Here is a 17,112-nt window from a genome sequence, read left to right as displayed (position 1 = left end):
ATTTTTGGACAGAGAGTTTCAGATTTTTGCAATGTTACGTAGATGGAAAAAGCTGTTCTTGAAACAGTCTTGATATGTTCGTCTAAAGAGAGATCAGGGTCCAGAGTAACGCCGAGGTCCTTCACAGTTTTATTTGAGACAACTGTACAACCATCGAGATTAATTATCAGATTCAACGGAAGATCTCTTTGTTTCTTGGGACCTAGAATAAGCCTCTCTGCTATGTCCGAGTTTAAAAGTAGAAAGTTGGCAGCCATCCACTTCCTTATGTCTGAAACACAGGCTTCTAGCAAGGGCAATTTTGGGGTTTCACCATGTTTCATTGAAATGTACAGCTGTGTGTCATCCGCATAGCAGTGAAAGTTAACATTATGCCGATAGTTTTTTTTATAATTTCTGGGTCAAGGTTTGGCTTTTTCAAGAGAGGCTTTATTACTGCCACTTTTAGTGAAATTGGTACACATCCGCTGGATAGAGAGCCGTTTATTATGTTCAACATAGGAGGGCCAACCACAGGAAGCAGCTCCAGCTCTTTCAGTAGTTTAGTTGGAAAATGGTCCAGTATGCAGCTTGAAGGTTTAGAGGGCTTGAATATTTTCATCATTGTGCCAAGAGATATAGTACTAAAATACTTGAGTGTCTCTCTTGATCCTGGCAGAGTTGAGCAGACTCAGGACAACTGAGCTTTGGAGGAATACACAGATTTAAAGAGGAGTCCGTAATTTGCTTTCTAATGATTATGATCTTTTCCTTAAAGAAGTTCATGAATTTATTACTGCTGAAGTGAAAGCCATTCTCTCTTTCGGAATGCTGCTTTTTAGTTAGCTTTGCGACAGTGTCAAAAATAAATTTCGGATTGTTCTTATTTTCCTCAATCAAGTTGGAAAAATAGGATAATCGAGCAGCAGTGAAGGCTCTTCGATACTGCATAGAACTGTCTTTCCAAACTAGTCGGGCGACTTCCAGTTTGGTGTGGCGCCATTTCCGTTCCAGTTTTCTGGAAGCTTGCTTCAGAGCTTGGGTATTTTCTGTATACCAGGGAGCTAGTTTCTTATGACCAATGTTTTTAGTTTTTAGGGGCGCAACAGTATCTAGGGTATTACGCAAGGTCAAATTGAGTTCCTCAGTTAGGGCGTTAACTGATTTTTGTCCTCTGATGTCCTTGGGTAGGCAGACAGAGTCTGGAAGGGCATCAAGGAATCTTTGGGTTGTCTGAGAATGTATAGCACGACTTTTGATGCCCCTTGGTTGGGGTCTGAGTAGATTATTTGTTGCCATTACAAACGTAATAAAATGGTGGTCCGATAGTCCAGGATTATGAGGAAAAACATTAAGATCCACAACATTTATTCCATGGGACAAAACTAGGTCCAGAGCATGACTGTGACAGTGATTACATCCAGAGACATGTTGGACAAAACCCACTGAGTCGATGATGGCTCCCAAAGCCTTTTGGAGTGGGTCTATGGACTTTTCTATGTGAATATTAGAAGCACCAAAAATTTGAATATTATCTGCTATGACTACAAGGTCCGATAAGAATTCAGGGAACTCAGTGAGGAACGCTGTGTATGGCCCAGGAGGCCTGTAAACAGTAGCTATAAAAAGTAATTGAGTAGGCTGCATAGATTTCATGACTAGAAGCTCAAAAGACGAAAACATTTTTTTTATTTTGTAAATTGAAATTTGCTATCGTAAATGTTAGCAACACCTCCGCCTTTGCGGGATGACGGGGGATATGGTCACTAGTGTATCCAGGTGAGGCCTCATTTAACACAGTAAATTCATCAGGCTTAAGCCATGTTTCAGTCAGACCAATCACATCAAGATTATGATCAGTGATTAGTTCATTGACTATAACTGTCTTTGAAGTGAGGGATCTAAAATTAAGTAGCCCTATTTTGAAATGTGAGGTATCACGATCTATTTCAACAATGGCAGGAATGGAGGAGGTCTTTATCCTAGTGAGATTGCTAAGGCGAACACCGCCATGTTTAGTTTTGCCCAACCTAGGTCGCGGCACAGACACTGTCTCAATTTTTATTTTTTTATTTTTTTATTTTACCTTTATTTAACCAGGCAAGTCAGTTAAGAACACATTCTTATTTTCAATGACGGCCTAGGAACAGTGGGTTAACTGCCTGTTCAGGGGCAGAACGACAGATTTGTACCTTGTCAGCTCGGGGGTTTGAACTTGCAACCTTTCGGTTACTAGTCCAACGCTCTAACCACTAGGCTACCCTGCCGCTCGGGGGATAGCTTAGCTGAGCTGTCCTGTTTGTGGGCGAGTCCCAGAAAGTGGGCCAATTATCTACAAATTCTATCTTTTGGGAGGGGCAGAAAACAGTTTTCAATCAGCGATTGAGTTGCGAGACTCTGCTGTAGAGCTCATCACTCCCCTTAACTGGGAGGGGGCCAGAGACAATTACTCGATCCCGACACGTCTTTCTAGCTGATTTACACGCTGAAGCTATGTTGCGCTTGGTGACCTCTGACTGTTCCATCCTTGGTGCCAACGTGAATAACAATATCTCTATACTCTCTACACTTGCCAGATTTAGCTTTAGCCAGCACCATCTTCAGATTAGCCTTAATAACGTCAGTAGCCCTGCGCCCTGGTAAACAGTGTATGATCGCTGGATGATTTGTTTTAAGTCTGCGGGTAATGCTGCAGGTAATGGAGTCACCAATGATTAGGGTTTTCAATTTGTCAGATCTAATGGTGGGAAGCTTCGGCGCCTCAGACCCCGTAACGGGAGGAGGAGAGACAAGAGAAGGCTCTGCCTCAGACTCCGACTCGCTGCTTAATGGGGAAAACCGGTTGAAAGTTTCTGTCGGCTGAATGAGCGACACTGGTTTAGCATTCCTACAGCATTTCCATCCAGAAGCCATGAGAAAGTTGTCTGGCTGCGGGGCCCGTGCGAGGGAATTTATACTAATATTACTATCTGTACTTACTGGTGGCACAGATGCTGTTTCATCCTTTCCTACACTGAAATTACCCTTGCCTAACGATTGCGTCTGAAGCTGGGCTTGCAGCACAGCTATCCTCGCCGTAAGGCGATTGTTCTCCTGTGTATTATGAGTACAGCGACTGCAATTAGAAGGCATGATCTTAATGTTACTATTTAGCTTCGGCCGTTGGAGGTCCTGACGAACTATGTCCAGATAAAGCGTCCGGAGAGAAAAAGTTGAAAGAATAAAAAGTTAAGTGAGGGAAAAACTAAAAATATCAATGGTAGTTAAAAAGTAAAAACCGTAAAGTTGTCAGGTAGCAAAGTAAGGTTGGCAACAAAATGCACAGCAACACGTAAACAAGTCTGCAAGTTGTGACTGGAAATGAGGGAAATCCACTTCATTGCTGCTTGAGCATGTTGTTGGTAATCATGTCCTTGTAATCCGTCTGGTCCCGCAGCCTTGTGTATGTTGACCTGTTTAAAGGTCTTACTCACATCGGCTACGGAGAGCGTGATCACAGATTCTTCCGAAACAGCTGGTGCTCTCATGCATGCCTCAGTGTTGCTTGCCTCGAAGCGAGCATAGAAGTGATTTAGCTCGTCTGGTAGGCTCGTGTCACTGGGCAGCTCATGGCTGTGCTTCCCTTTGTAGTCTGTAATAGTTTGCAAGCCCTGCCACATAACACGAGTGTCGGAGCCGGTGTAATATGATTCAATCTTAGCCCTGTATTGAAGCTTTGCCTATTTGATGGTTCATCGCAGGGCATAACAGGATTTCTTGTAAGCTTCCGGGTTAGAGTCCTGCTAGGCAGAATACTGCCCCCTTTGGAGGAATTGCGTGCCCATAGTAAACTGAAAAAAAATCTGTCCAAAATTGCTAATATATGCATATAATATTATATAATATAATAATATTATTAATTATTATTGGATAGAAAACACTCTAAAGCTTCTAAAACCGTTGGAATTATGTCTGTAAGTATAGCAGAACTCACAGGGCAGGCATTCTTCCAAACAAGTTTTGGGATCATGAAAGTTGGGGCAACTTTGACGTGATCGCCCCACCCTTCCCAACCAGCTATGGATCTGGAGACACTTTCTATGTCTTCCACTAGATGTCCTCATTCAGTAGAGCGTTTAATCGTTCAAATCCCGCGAGTTTTGGCCCATTGGGAGTGAATTGAGTGCGTATCGCAAGAAAATACCTGTGCGTTAGGGTGCGAATTGGTCCCATCCATTCTTTTGTTCCAGCACTCCGGAGGAGAACTAACAATGACCGGTTGAATTGAAAATTGTTTTGTACGTTTAGAACATCCTAAAGCTTGATTCTGCACTTAGTTTGACCTGTTTAGTCAACATATAATATGTAATTTTGAAGTTTTGATGCGCAACTTTTCGGGACCAGAGGAAATTTTGGGTGCATTTCAGCTGATATTGTTAGCAGATGCTAATACAAAGACACAAGACTTGAAACCAAACGATGTTTTGGGTAAGTATGAACCCTTCCAGTACATTCTGAATGAAGACCATCAAAGGTAAGGGAATATTTATGCTGAAATTGTGTGTTTCTGTTGACTCCAACATAGCGGAGAAATATTGCTTATGTCTAAGCGCCGTCTCAGAATATTGAATAGTGAGCGATTTCTGTAACGTTAAAAAGAAATGTAACAAAGCGATTGCATTAAGAAGCAGTGTATCTTTCTAACTATATGTAGAACATGTATATTTAGTCAAAGTTTATGATGTCTATTTACGTTATCTTGCGGCGCTATCTATATTTTCTGCTGACATTTTTCAGTATTTTCTGAACATGAATTCAATGTAAATGGACATTTATGGATATAAATGGCATATTATTGAAAAAAAAAATGTACTGTGTAACATGTCCTATTACTGTCATCTGCTGAAGATTTTCAAAAGGTTAGTGAATGATTTATTTTTTAATCCTGCTTTTATAATTTTATATTTTCTGGGACAAAATGGCTGCCTCTTGTCTTCGTTTCGGTGGTGGTCTAATATAAATATGTGGTGTGTTTTCGCCGTAAAACATTTACAAAATCTGAAATGCTGGGTAGATGAACAAGGTGTTTATCTTTCATTTGAGGTATTGGACTTGTTAATGTGTGGAGGTTAAATATTTCTAAGAATATTTTTGCGTTCCAAGCGCCACGTTCCAGCTGAACGTGGGAGGGGTCGTTCCCAAAAGGGAACCCTCACCCGTCATCAGGTTAAAAGCGGCAGCTCTGCCCTTTAGTTCAGTGCAAATGTTGCCTGTAATCCATGGCTTCTGGTTGAGGTATGTACGTACAGTCATTGTGGTGACGACGTCCTCAATGCACTTATTGATAAAGCCAGTGACTGATGTGGTGTACTCCTCAATGCCATTGGAAGAATCCCGGAACATGTTCCAGTCTGTGATAGCAAAACAGTCCTGTACTTTAACATCTGCTTCATCTAACCACTTTTTTATAGACCGAGTCACTGGTGCTTCCTGACTTAATTTTTGCTTGTAAGCAGTAGTCAGGAGGATAGTGTTGTGGTCGGATTTACCAAATGGAGGGCGAGGTAGAGCTTTGTATGCATCTTTGTGTGTGTAGTACAGGGGATCTAGAATTTTTTTCTCCCTCTGGTTGCACATTTAACAATTTGATAGATATTTGGTAGAACTGATTTTAGTTTTCCTGCATTAAAGTCTCCGGCCACTAGGAGCACCGCCTCTGGGGTGAGTGGTTTCCTGTTTGCTTATTTCCTTATATTGCTGACTGAGTGCAGTCTTAGTGCCAGCTTCTGTCTGTGGTGGTACGTAAACTACCACAAAAAAGAATAGCTGAAAACTCTCCAGGCAAGTAGTGTGGCCTGCAATTTATCACAATATACTCTACTTCAGGTCAGCAAAATCTAGAGACTTCCTCTGATTTCGTGCACAGGCTGTTGTTTACAAATATGCACAGACCCCCTCCCCTCGTCTTACCGGAGTGTGCTGTTCTATTTTGCCGGTGCAGAGTAAATCCCGCTAGCTGAATATGCATGTCGTCATTCAGCCACTATTGCGTGAAAGATAGGATATTACAGTTTTGATGTCCCGTTGGTAGGATATTCGTGATCGTACCTCGTTCAATAATTGCACGTTGGTGAGTAAAATATAACGGCAGCTTTCCCACTCGCCTTCTGCGGGTCCACCCGAGGCATCCCACTCTGTGACCCCTGTACCTGCGTTTCTTCCTCTTGCATATAAGAGGGATGTTGGCCCTGTCGGGTGCTTGGAGAATGTCCTGTGCGTCTTGCTAGTTGAAGAAAAAAATCTATCTACTCTGAGGTGAGTGATCCCTGTCCTGATATCCAGAAGCTCTTTTTTTGCCGTAAGATACAGTGGCAGAAACGTTATGTATAAAATAAGTTACAAACAACGGAACAAAAATTATAATTGCAAAATTGGTTGGGCGCCGTTAAAACTGCTGCCATTTCTTCTGGCACCACTTTCTCTGATGTCAATGTTTGAGTGATTACACGGAAACGCAAGTAATTTTTTTTGTGGGAGAAATGGAGTAATCATTTATTACAGAAAAACTAGCTGTTGAAAATATAACTATGTTTACTCACAATCATCTATCCTAAGCACCATAAAACACAGTCTCGGGACATGGGCGGTCTTGACAAAATGTACATCTTTATGATCAAACCACCTCTTCACAGGAGTGCCATCCTAACCAATAGCAGTGTTATCCTATGTGTGGGAGGTTTGCACATGCATGGGAGCCCAGCTCACATTAAAACAATGCGTAAATACACTTTAGACTAGAACCAAGCTTCTATTACCCAACCCACAGATCTATCAGCAACCCTCGCCAATCGTTCGAGTATGTGTTTGGGGTTCTAAGGCTGTGTTTACACAGGCAGCCCAATTCTGATCTTTTGTCCACTTATTGGTCTTTTGATCAATCACATCTGATCTTTTTTAGATCTGATCTGATTGGTCAAAAGACCAATTACTGGGAAAAATACCAGATTTGGACTGCCTGTGTAAACACAGACTAGATACCTGTAAGACATTGTGATGGGTCCCAAAGGCCCCACTATTAATCTAACCCTAGGTATAATGAGGCTGCTTTGAAGGCTTTCAAAGGGACAAGGGACAAGGGACAAATGGCTTTGCCATCCAGCGGTAACCATTTCATGTCCAATTCTGTCCATCTGCTAACTACGACAGAAAACTGCGAAAGTGAAATAAACTGTAATCGAAGGAGAGTCTTTATTCGCCATTAAGTGACAGAGTACTTTTATTGTCTGGTGAAGGCCCAATCCCTTGACGGGACGATGGCTTCGCAGATGGCAATGCTGCCATCTTTCTTGACAAGGGTATTTTATCAAGTGCAAATATTCTGCCTCCAATCAATTCTTCACCGCTTCGTCCGCTCTTACCGGCTACAGGCGGGTCGAGGATAATGAAAAAAAAAACGTGGCCTCTTAAATGACGCTCATTGCTGATGTTCGAGTGGTAGCGGGTGTCACATGGCACCGACGCCAAATTAAAAACGATTTACCTGTCAGTGTCAAAAGAATGGCGGTAGAACAGATCAGAAAGGGAGGTGGCATCCCATAACACCGTGAAGTCATCCTGACGCCGTGGTGATAATTGAATCAATGCCTCTTAAGAATACCTCTCACCTGTTTGGGTTCAGGAAGGAGACACTCAGTGACCTCGCTACCATAGAGGAAATTGGAAAAATATTCCAAAGAAATATATATTTTCTAAAATAACAAGACACAGTATAGTATCTATAACAACAACATAGTGTAGTATCGACAAAAACAGGATACAGTATAGTATCTACAATAATGAGATACAGTATAGTATCTACAGTAACAAGATACAGTAGCTTTAACAGTGACTTACTGTAAAACTTGACTGCAGTATCGTAAGATTAACTTGTAATACACAAAACTGCTTTTATAATTTCTGAACAAGTGTCGTTGACAGCAATTCACAAACTATCACATTAATCTAATTGACAATATTTATGCCCGACCTTTGTCTTGCAGCCTTTGCATTTACCATAAGTATTTTACATACACTGTTGTAGCTGCTATTTGTTAATGACATGCCCATCACTAGAGACACACATACATATCCACCTAATAGCTTTAGATAATGCATTTTCCACACAGTAACACCGTGACAGACAGGAATACAGCAGTATATTGTCTAAATGCCTGCAGCAGTGAAAGTAAGTGATGGCTGATTCTGATCTGCAGTGTTGGTGCTAGGGAGAGCAGTGTATACACTTTAGCTCCTGGCTATAGCTTCTGTAGCTGGCTGAAGCAAGTGTAATGTATCAAGGTTTTGTCAGACAGTGTACAGTGATGCGGTTTGCTGGCTCCTTAACGACTTCAGTGCTGATGAACTAGGAGAAACTGGAGTTGTTAGACTTTGAGTTAAGGTTTGTGCTGAAGTTTGGCTTTTTAAACACTTTTTCCACAACACGGTTGACAATGTTTTTTTCAACACTGGTTTTCCCAAAACTGTATTTTTCTCTACACTGTTTTAGCACTGTAACACTTGGACAACTGTAATGAAGAAGGAATGACCTGCAAAACATCATTTTAACATGCATCAATCAATCACATTTATTTGTTAAAGCCCTTTTTACATCAGCTGTTGTCACTATGTGCTTATACAGATAGCCAGCCTAAAACCCCAAAGAGCAAACAATGCAGATGTGGAAGCACAGTGACTATGAAAAACTCCATACAAAGGCAGGAACCTAGAGAGGAACTAGGCTCTAAGGGGTGGCTCCTCCTCTGGCTATGCCGGTTGGAGATTATAAGAGTACATGGCCACAAAGGCTAGATCATTCTTCAAGCTGTTCAAATGTTCATAGATGACCAGCAGGGTCAAATAATATAAACAGTGGTTATAGAGGGTGCAACCGCTCAGCACCTTAGGAGTAAATGTCAGTTGGCTTTTCATAGCCGAACGTTCAGAGGTCGAGACAGCAAGTGCGTGAAAGACAGACAGAGAGAGTGAGAGAAACAGAGGATCGAAACACACATGCACACACACACACTAACACACACAGTAACGTGTGGGATATAGCAATAAGAAAGTCAGTTGATTGTGCAGTGCAGATCACCTCCTATTACCCTTCTCAGAGTTTTAAGAATTCCATGACACAGAGAGAAATGCTTTAATGTAGAAAAATACATTTATTTGAAACAATTTCAAAATGACAGTTTCTTAACAGTAGAAATATTGAAATAAAGATGAAACGGAACAGTACTGATGATGCATGCATTTGTGCAATGAAGAGTATTACAATGGTCTGCCCTTAGAATCATAATGCATGTGGTAAAGAGGTCAATGGAATGTAGACCGTGGGGATTAGCGCACATTCAGCAAATCTGAGCTAACAAAGTAGATAGTCAAACCTGCCATGATTGATATACTGTAACAGGCCCACTAAGTGGTTACTAAAGTGTGATTTGCGTATGTTTGGCTGCATAACATTTAGATGTTTTCCCTTTTCAGGTTTGAAGAAGTGACTGCTAAATGCTAACTCCAGTTCGTATAAGCTGGTAGCATAGCTAGCATACAGAAATTGGTGGTGGTAGTCAGTCGTTTTTAACTGTTATGCATTTGATGGGTCACGATGACATCCATACAAGCATTATACTCCGATTTCAACATAGTGTGAAATACACATACAAACAATAACCTAAATGTAGACAAATTCCACTGACCTCATTAATGCATCTATGTACACTAAGATTTCTTCATTTCCCTTTCCCACAATCTTGTTTCCCTTTCAAATTTCATAGATCATCTTATTCAACATTTGCAGCAAAAAAATAATCAAACCAGCTCAATAGAATTGTATGTAAAGCAACGAACACAAGAGGAAACTATTCAAACGAATGTTGCAGAATAAAATATCTACACCAATAAATAACCACACGAACTGTAACAAAACCCTATTACTTTCCCTACAAACCTGCAGCAGTACCTACAAATATATTTTCAAAACAGGTCTTGCCTCTGAAGGATGTCTGAAGAACAGCACTGTTGAATGATCGAAAACCAAGGCAAAAAATGTCAACGCATGTTTCCCGCTCATAGGGCAAAAGGAGCTTCGAGGCTCATGGGATGAATGGTTGTAATCCACTGCTATAATGGCCTTGCATGTCGAAGGAATGTCTTCTGAAGAAATTCAGGAGAAATAAAAGGAATTATTCATGTGGAGGATCTCTGAGTGACCTTTTTAGCTCAGCTAGTTCAGCTTTGTCTGCCAGTGGAGACATTGCAGGAGTTGCCGTAGGAACTGGAGGTGGCGGAGATGACACAAAGAAAAAACACTTTAAAGTTCCCGCTATCTGTCACTACGTTAACCTTTCTTTTTAATAAGTATTTGAACAAAGCCAGCGTGACATTGAGAACATTAAAATGAGTTGTCAACAACAAACACAACAGGGACAGTCAGATGTGTGAGGATGATGCAATTATCGTACGTACCACAAAACAATGTGTTGCTCTGTTATGTCCTGTCAGGAAGAATGCCTCTGCAGATGGAGTTTGATAAATCATAACAATGTTAGCATGTCGCTACAGCAACAGTTTGCTATGACAACTGCTATAACACTCTTATTAGAATGTAACACCACTCTTGTTACAATGTAACAAGGGACTATAGATAGAGTAGCTCATGCTCTTTCCTTTACTACTGAACACACTTATGTACACGATCATGGGAATCACTTTGCTTGTGCAACATTCTCTAAACATTCCCGCCCTTCTCTCGTCTCACTCTCCTGTGTGTCATCACGTGCTGACTCCAGGCACGGCAGTGTGGGATAGCTCTGTGGGATAGCTCGGCATGGTGAATTCGGTGCTTAATCATCCACCCATCTCCGCTTACTGCCAGACTGGCTACACCTGCTGCCAGGGACCTGTGCGTGACTGGATCTATCTGCTACTCCTGCTAGTGACAGCTTTCAGAGGACTGCATTGCACAGCAGTGGAGTGGAGGGAACTAGGTACTAGATAGCATGCACACTATTGTGTGTACAGTATTTCATTACAGTAGGGAATTCAAGTGGTGGAACTTTATTCAACAGTTGGTTTCTAACTTCTAAATTGAAGCTGATGAAATGTGTTGATAGTGGGATGATTTGATAAGACTCATATGGATGGGATGGTGGTTTAAAATCATTGTCTTGTGTAGTTTTTACTCTAGACACCTCATCAGATGAGTGGAAAGTCATCACAACGTTGTTTTGTTCCCTTCTTGTATGGAAATATTGTTTGAGAGATAATGTTTGAGAGATAATGTTTGAGGAGATTACCATGAAACTCTATGAGAGTTGATATGCTTTACAGAGACAGAACACTCTATGAATAGATTCCAGCAAAGGACATGATCAAATACATCACTGCAAAATACCCCGAAACTACTTGTCCTTGTCACGCTGATGGGCCTTATACAATATACTCATCAGTAATAACAACTGACATGTACAACAATGTGGGATCATCTTGATGTGTCAGACACAAATTATATCCATGGATCATAAATGGTCGATTCCACTTTTCTCGTTACATTCAAAGGGCAAACATTAGAAATAATCCCATAATGTTTATGGCAAGTGTTGTCTGTTACAAAGAGTTTAACTGTTGAGATGCAGGTAAAAATTACCACCAATTGTGTGTTTTATTTCATTTCAAGCAGGGGTGGTGTTGTGTAAACCTGGTTTGATATTTATAAAATTATGCCCATCTTAACAGTTAAACCCTTTGTACAAGACAGATAAATTATATAGCCATAAATTAACTAAATTAATAATATGCAAGTCTTTATATATACTGTATTTAAAAATGGCTGAGCTCTTTTAATTAATAGAAAATAACTATTTACAACACTTGCTTATCTACAACACATACATCTCGTACTTAATAATAACATGCACAAGTCAAGGACCTCATTAAAAACAAAGTTGGACTCATTCTATAAGTAACATCTTTCTTTTTAACAAACTTTTAAGAACTGATAACAGGCCATGACTAGATCTCCTGTGTTCGGCATTGTACTTTTACTACAAGCGTGTGAAAAGTAAATATACATATATTATATACAGAGCGATAACAGATATCTAAAGATAATATGGTACAATTTCAATAATATTCCCTGTTAGATCGGAGACCTAGACCTAATGGCCCATACAGACAAAAACTCTTATACCTCATGAAAACTAAAATGTTAAGAAATGTACATAACTCTCTTCATAGGTTTTGATAAAGGCTTTGAGAAAAGTCAATGAAATAAGACAATTACCGACTGAAAATTAAACCTTTCTTCATAATCCAAATTGTGTTACAGTAGGCCTATGTAGCTTATACTTGTTATTAAAACGTGTCTTATTTAGTGGTGTGAGTTCCAATTTGCCGCATAGATGCTATCAGACAAGACACCCATGCACTTCAGTATAAATGAGGTCCTTAGAAAACTATTAACATTGGGGTTGTGTTTGAGAAATTACAAAAGAAACCAGAAAAGAGTGAACCCTCAAAATGGCAAAACTTTAAGTCTGTACACATTTGTTGCATTCCTTCCCTGGCTTTACACGCTAGTACAGTTAGGAATCTCCCTTGTGCTCTCGCAGGCATTTCCAATTCGCCCTGGGGTAGAGAGAAAAAAACACAACATAAGAACAACACAGGTTAGTCCACTGGTAGTAGAGGCTTTGATGTCTGTGAAACAAATACCTACCTTGACACTGATACTGCCTGTTAATTACTGGGGTTTCATTACGATGTCTTATCAAAAGCTCTTAAGCTGTTGTTTCATGGGGCGGCAGGGTAGCCTAGTGTTGGACTAGTAACCGGAAGGTTGCAAGTTCAAATCCCCGAGCTGACAAGGTACAAATCTGTCGTTCTGCCCCTGAACAGGCAGTTAACCCACTGTTCCTAGGCCGTCATTGAAAATAAGAATTTGTTCTTAACTGACTTGCCTAGTTAAATAAAGATAAAATAAAAAAAAAGGTGTGACATTAGTGGCTGACCCATTGGTTTGTTTGTTTCCTTGTTTTCTTCTGAAGATTCTGAAGATTCTACTCCTCCTTTTTCCTAACAGTTAATTCCATGTGAAGAAACAATGTAGACTTTATAACACAATGTAGTGTATACACTGCAGGTCAAAAGTAAACATTTTATATATGGTTTATACATGGTGTTTTATTCCAATAAAATACATTTGGACAACGTATGTGAAATATTGTTGGAAGTTCATAGTCACCAAATGAGCAATTTGCTATTCAAAAATGATTTATCAGACTATGTATGTATCTTACGTTTAACCCTGGCGTCCATCTCCTTCTCCATGACTTCTTTGGGCGTAGAGAACTCACTGAGGGTGGTCTTAGGCGTGCTGTCACTCTGGCTGACCGAACCGATCATCTCCTGCTCTTTCTCCTGGTTCACCTCCGCGTATATGTTCATCCAGGGGATTTTTCTACAGATTGGTAAATGTAGACAGACAACAGCCATGTTACAATAGGGAATGACTAACTATTCAATGATGGTCCATCCCATTGGCAGCATGTATATTACACTTTTTGTTCAGCGTTGGTATGTTGACAAAACTACACTGCTCAAAAAAATAAAGGGAACACTAAAATAACACATCCTAGATCCGAATGAATGAAATATTATTATTAACTACTTTTTTCTTTACATAGTTGAATGTGCTGACAACAAAATCACACAAAAATTATCAATGGAAATCAAATTTATCAACCCATGGAGGTCTGGATTTGGAGTCACACTCAAAATTAAAGTGGAAAACCACACTACAGGCTGATCCAACTTTGATGTAATGTCCTTAAAACAAGTAAAAATGAGGCTCAGTAGTGTGTTGTCTCCACGTGCCTGTATGACCTCCCTACAACGCCTGGGCATGATCCTGATGAGGTGGAGGATGGTCTCCGAGGGATCTCCTCCCAGACCTGGACTAAAGCATCCGCCAACTCCTGGACAGTCTGTGGTGCAACGTGGCGTTGGTGGATGGAGCGAGACATGTCCCAGATGTGCTCAATTGGATTCAGGTCTGGGGAATGGGCGGGCCAGTCCATAGCATCAATGCCTTCCTCTTGCAGAAACTGCTGACACACTCCAGCCACATGAGGTCTAGCATTGTCTTTCATTAGGAGGAACCCAGGGCCAACCGCACCAGCATATGGTCTCACAAGAGGTCTGAGGATCTCATCTCGGTACCTAATGGCAGTCAGGCTACCTCTGGCGAGCACATGGAGGGCTGTGCGGCCCCCCAAAGAAATGCCACCCCACACCATGACTGACCCACCGCCAAACCGGTCATGCTGGAAGATGTTGCAGGCAGCAGAACGTTCTCCACGGCGTCTCCAAACTGTCACGTCTGTCACATGTGCTCAGTGTGAACCTGCTTTCATCTGTGAAGAGCAGGGCGCCAGTGGCAAATTTGTCAATCTTGGTGTTCTCTGGCAAATGCCAAACGTCCTGCACGGTTTTGGGCTGTGAGCACAACCCCCACCTGTGGACGTCGGGCCCTCATACCACCCTCATGGAGTCTGTTTCTGACCGTTCGAGCAGACACATGCACATTTGTGGCCTGCTGGAGGTCATTTTGCAGGGCTCTGGCAGTGCTCCTCCTGCTTCTCCTTGCACAAAGGCAGAGGTAGCGGTCCTGCTGCTGGGTTGTTGCCCTCATATGGCATGCTCTGGACACTACGCTGACAGACACAGCAAACCTTCTTGCCACAGCTCGCATTGATGTGTCATCCTGGATGAGCTGCACTACCTGAGCCACTTGTGTGGGTTGTAGACTCTGTCTCATGCTACCACTAGAGTGAAAGCACCACCAGCATTCAAAAGTGACCAAAACATCAGTCAGGAAGCATAGGAACTGAGAAGTGGTCTGTGGTCACCACCTGCAGAACCACTCCTTTATTGGGGGTGTCTTGCTAATTGCCTATAATTTCCACCTGTTGTCTATTCCATTTGCACAACAGCATGTGACATTTATTGTCAATCAGTGTTGCTTCCTAAGTAGACCATTTGATTTCACAGAAGTGTGATTGACTTAAATTTACATTGTGTTGTTTAAGTGTTCCCTTAATTTTTTGGAGCAGTGCATATTAATCCCCCTATTATCATGAAGCCACTAGAAATCTAACTAAGAAAATCTTAATCTTTACATCATTAAATCCCCATTTGACATCAATGTAGTGATATAAGACTGTAACCCTGATGCATATACATTTTGCCTAATCTCAGAAAAATATTTCCCCATTTATATTTATGAATAGAAATTTGTTTCATCCACTCGTACTTCAATTTCTTTCCAGTTACAAGTCATTTTGTTACTTAATTGTTTTGCTTTGTCGTGTGTGACATTTTAATAAATCAGTTTTTTCTTTAGATTAATGCGGGAATTTCCATATCCATAATTGATGCGTTTTCAGCAGACTTCTCCATGAGAATCATTTTAATAATTTAGCTACTAATAGCCAAAGTATGGCAACAGCATATTAAGTAATTGAATGATAGTTTTCTTAACATAACATCACTGATTCACACACGTGCCTCATGCATCCAAATCACTCTAAATCTGTTTATCTACAGTATAAAGGAAATTTGAAAAGTTACTTCAAAGAAACGTCATTAGTTAATTGTTGGTTGATGCAGGCCCTAACAATCTGTGCATTATTAATGATGATAGCAGGTTATTCAAGCAGTGCTGCGATACAGTGTTCAAAGATATAATCATAAAGTACTGTACATACGTACCTCTTGAATTTGTAGATGAGAAACACTGCTAAACCAAGGAATACAACTGACAGGAGCATCAGCATGGCTGAACTGCTGTGTCTCGGGCTGGAATCCACCAATGGTGCTGTAACAAAGGGTAGAGGAAGATGAACGTTAAACATAACAAGAACAGACCAACACAATAAAGGCTAATCTGGGAATGCCTCGGAGATTTACTTGCTTCATTGCCAATATTGATCCTATACCGTATAATATTGTATCACTAATAACACCCATGGAGTACAGTTGAGATATATATTTGGCTTCAAAATATTCTGCTACAGTAGGGCTACATACAGTCAATGAATATGCTTTACTTGAATCAATTTGTTGATTCAAATAAATGAATCCGGCTATGTATTATGGGTCGATCCAAGGCAATGATAGTGCATTTTTAATATCTCAAATTTAAAAGGCTGTGATTGCATGTAATTACCTTTTCTCCAACTAAAAGACATTGGCTTTAAACAAGCACAGCAGCATTTATATTCAGATGTAAATGCTAAGTTGTGGTTAAAACAAGCCTTTTACAACTGTCACAAATGAAGTGCAACACAGCAACACTTACTGTGGAATAAACTGGAAGTATGTGGTGCTGATTATACAATTTAACACCTCTCTCTGTGGTATTACACACCCTTGACACACAAACACACACACACACACACACACACACTTTACGGTCCAGCACCCGCAGACCTGCTTGTGTATACCTAGTCCTTTAAGCCACAGACTGCCAGCTCAAGGCTATGTGTTCTCACTGGGATTATGTGGCTAATAGAACCGTCAGAATATGTACTATTAGACCTGTCAAACCTGGCAAATCCTCTCTCCAACCTCCACCTCCACAATCATGTGGACTTTCCTTAAGGGCACTTCCAACTTTAACCCTCAACTCTTCCATGTGGACCCAGTTGCTGTCGTAAGTGTGGTGTTGTATGAGTATATACTGTAGTAGAAGGCTGGACCACTGCTCTGTATCCATTCAATACTCTCAACTGAGAATATTTTTCCATTGTGAAAGAGGATTTGTTGTATTGTTTTTGGGTGGACGCTGGTAAAGCATTTTAATTGCAGCCAAGAGTACACCAAACTGGTGTAATTTTGTTGATTATTTTTAGGCGATTCTGATTTTTGCATGCATTGTGAAACAAACTTATCTTTTTTTGTCATTTTCTCAAGGACTAAATAATCAACAAAATTATACTCAGTGCAACACTCATTTTGTGGTTGGATGGTTGTTCAAGACAGTGAACAGATGTTGGGCGACTTGATGGTAGATATAAAATATCAATTGTCTCAAGGAGTTCCACTTAAAATAAA

General features: G+C 40.7%; 1 protein-coding gene across 1 annotated transcript in view; it reads right to left on the bottom strand.

Annotated features, from left to right (window-relative positions):
• Positions 1-9,140: 9,140 nt before the first annotated feature.
• The window catches only part of LOC110493539 (VPS10 domain-containing receptor SorCS3), a 226,719-nt gene continuing 218,747 nt past the window's right edge, over positions 9,141-17,112 (bottom strand). The window contains exons 25-27 of the mRNA XM_021567877.3: positions 15,769-15,874; positions 13,296-13,456; positions 9,141-12,624 (exon numbers count right to left, since the gene is read on the bottom strand). Coding sequence (XP_021423552.3) covers positions 12,566-12,624; positions 13,296-13,456; positions 15,769-15,874 — 326 coding nt within the window. The 3' untranslated portion in view covers positions 9,141-12,565. The remainder of the gene's footprint in view (positions 12,625-13,295; positions 13,457-15,768; positions 15,875-17,112) is intronic.

Source organism: Oncorhynchus mykiss, chromosome 17 (assembly GCF_057628025.1).
Source record: "Oncorhynchus mykiss isolate SJ-2025 chromosome 17, ASM5762802v1, whole genome shotgun sequence".
Lineage (NCBI taxonomy): Eukaryota > Metazoa > Chordata > Actinopteri > Salmoniformes > Salmonidae > Oncorhynchus > Oncorhynchus mykiss.
This window is presented reverse-complemented; position numbering and strand designations above follow the sequence as displayed.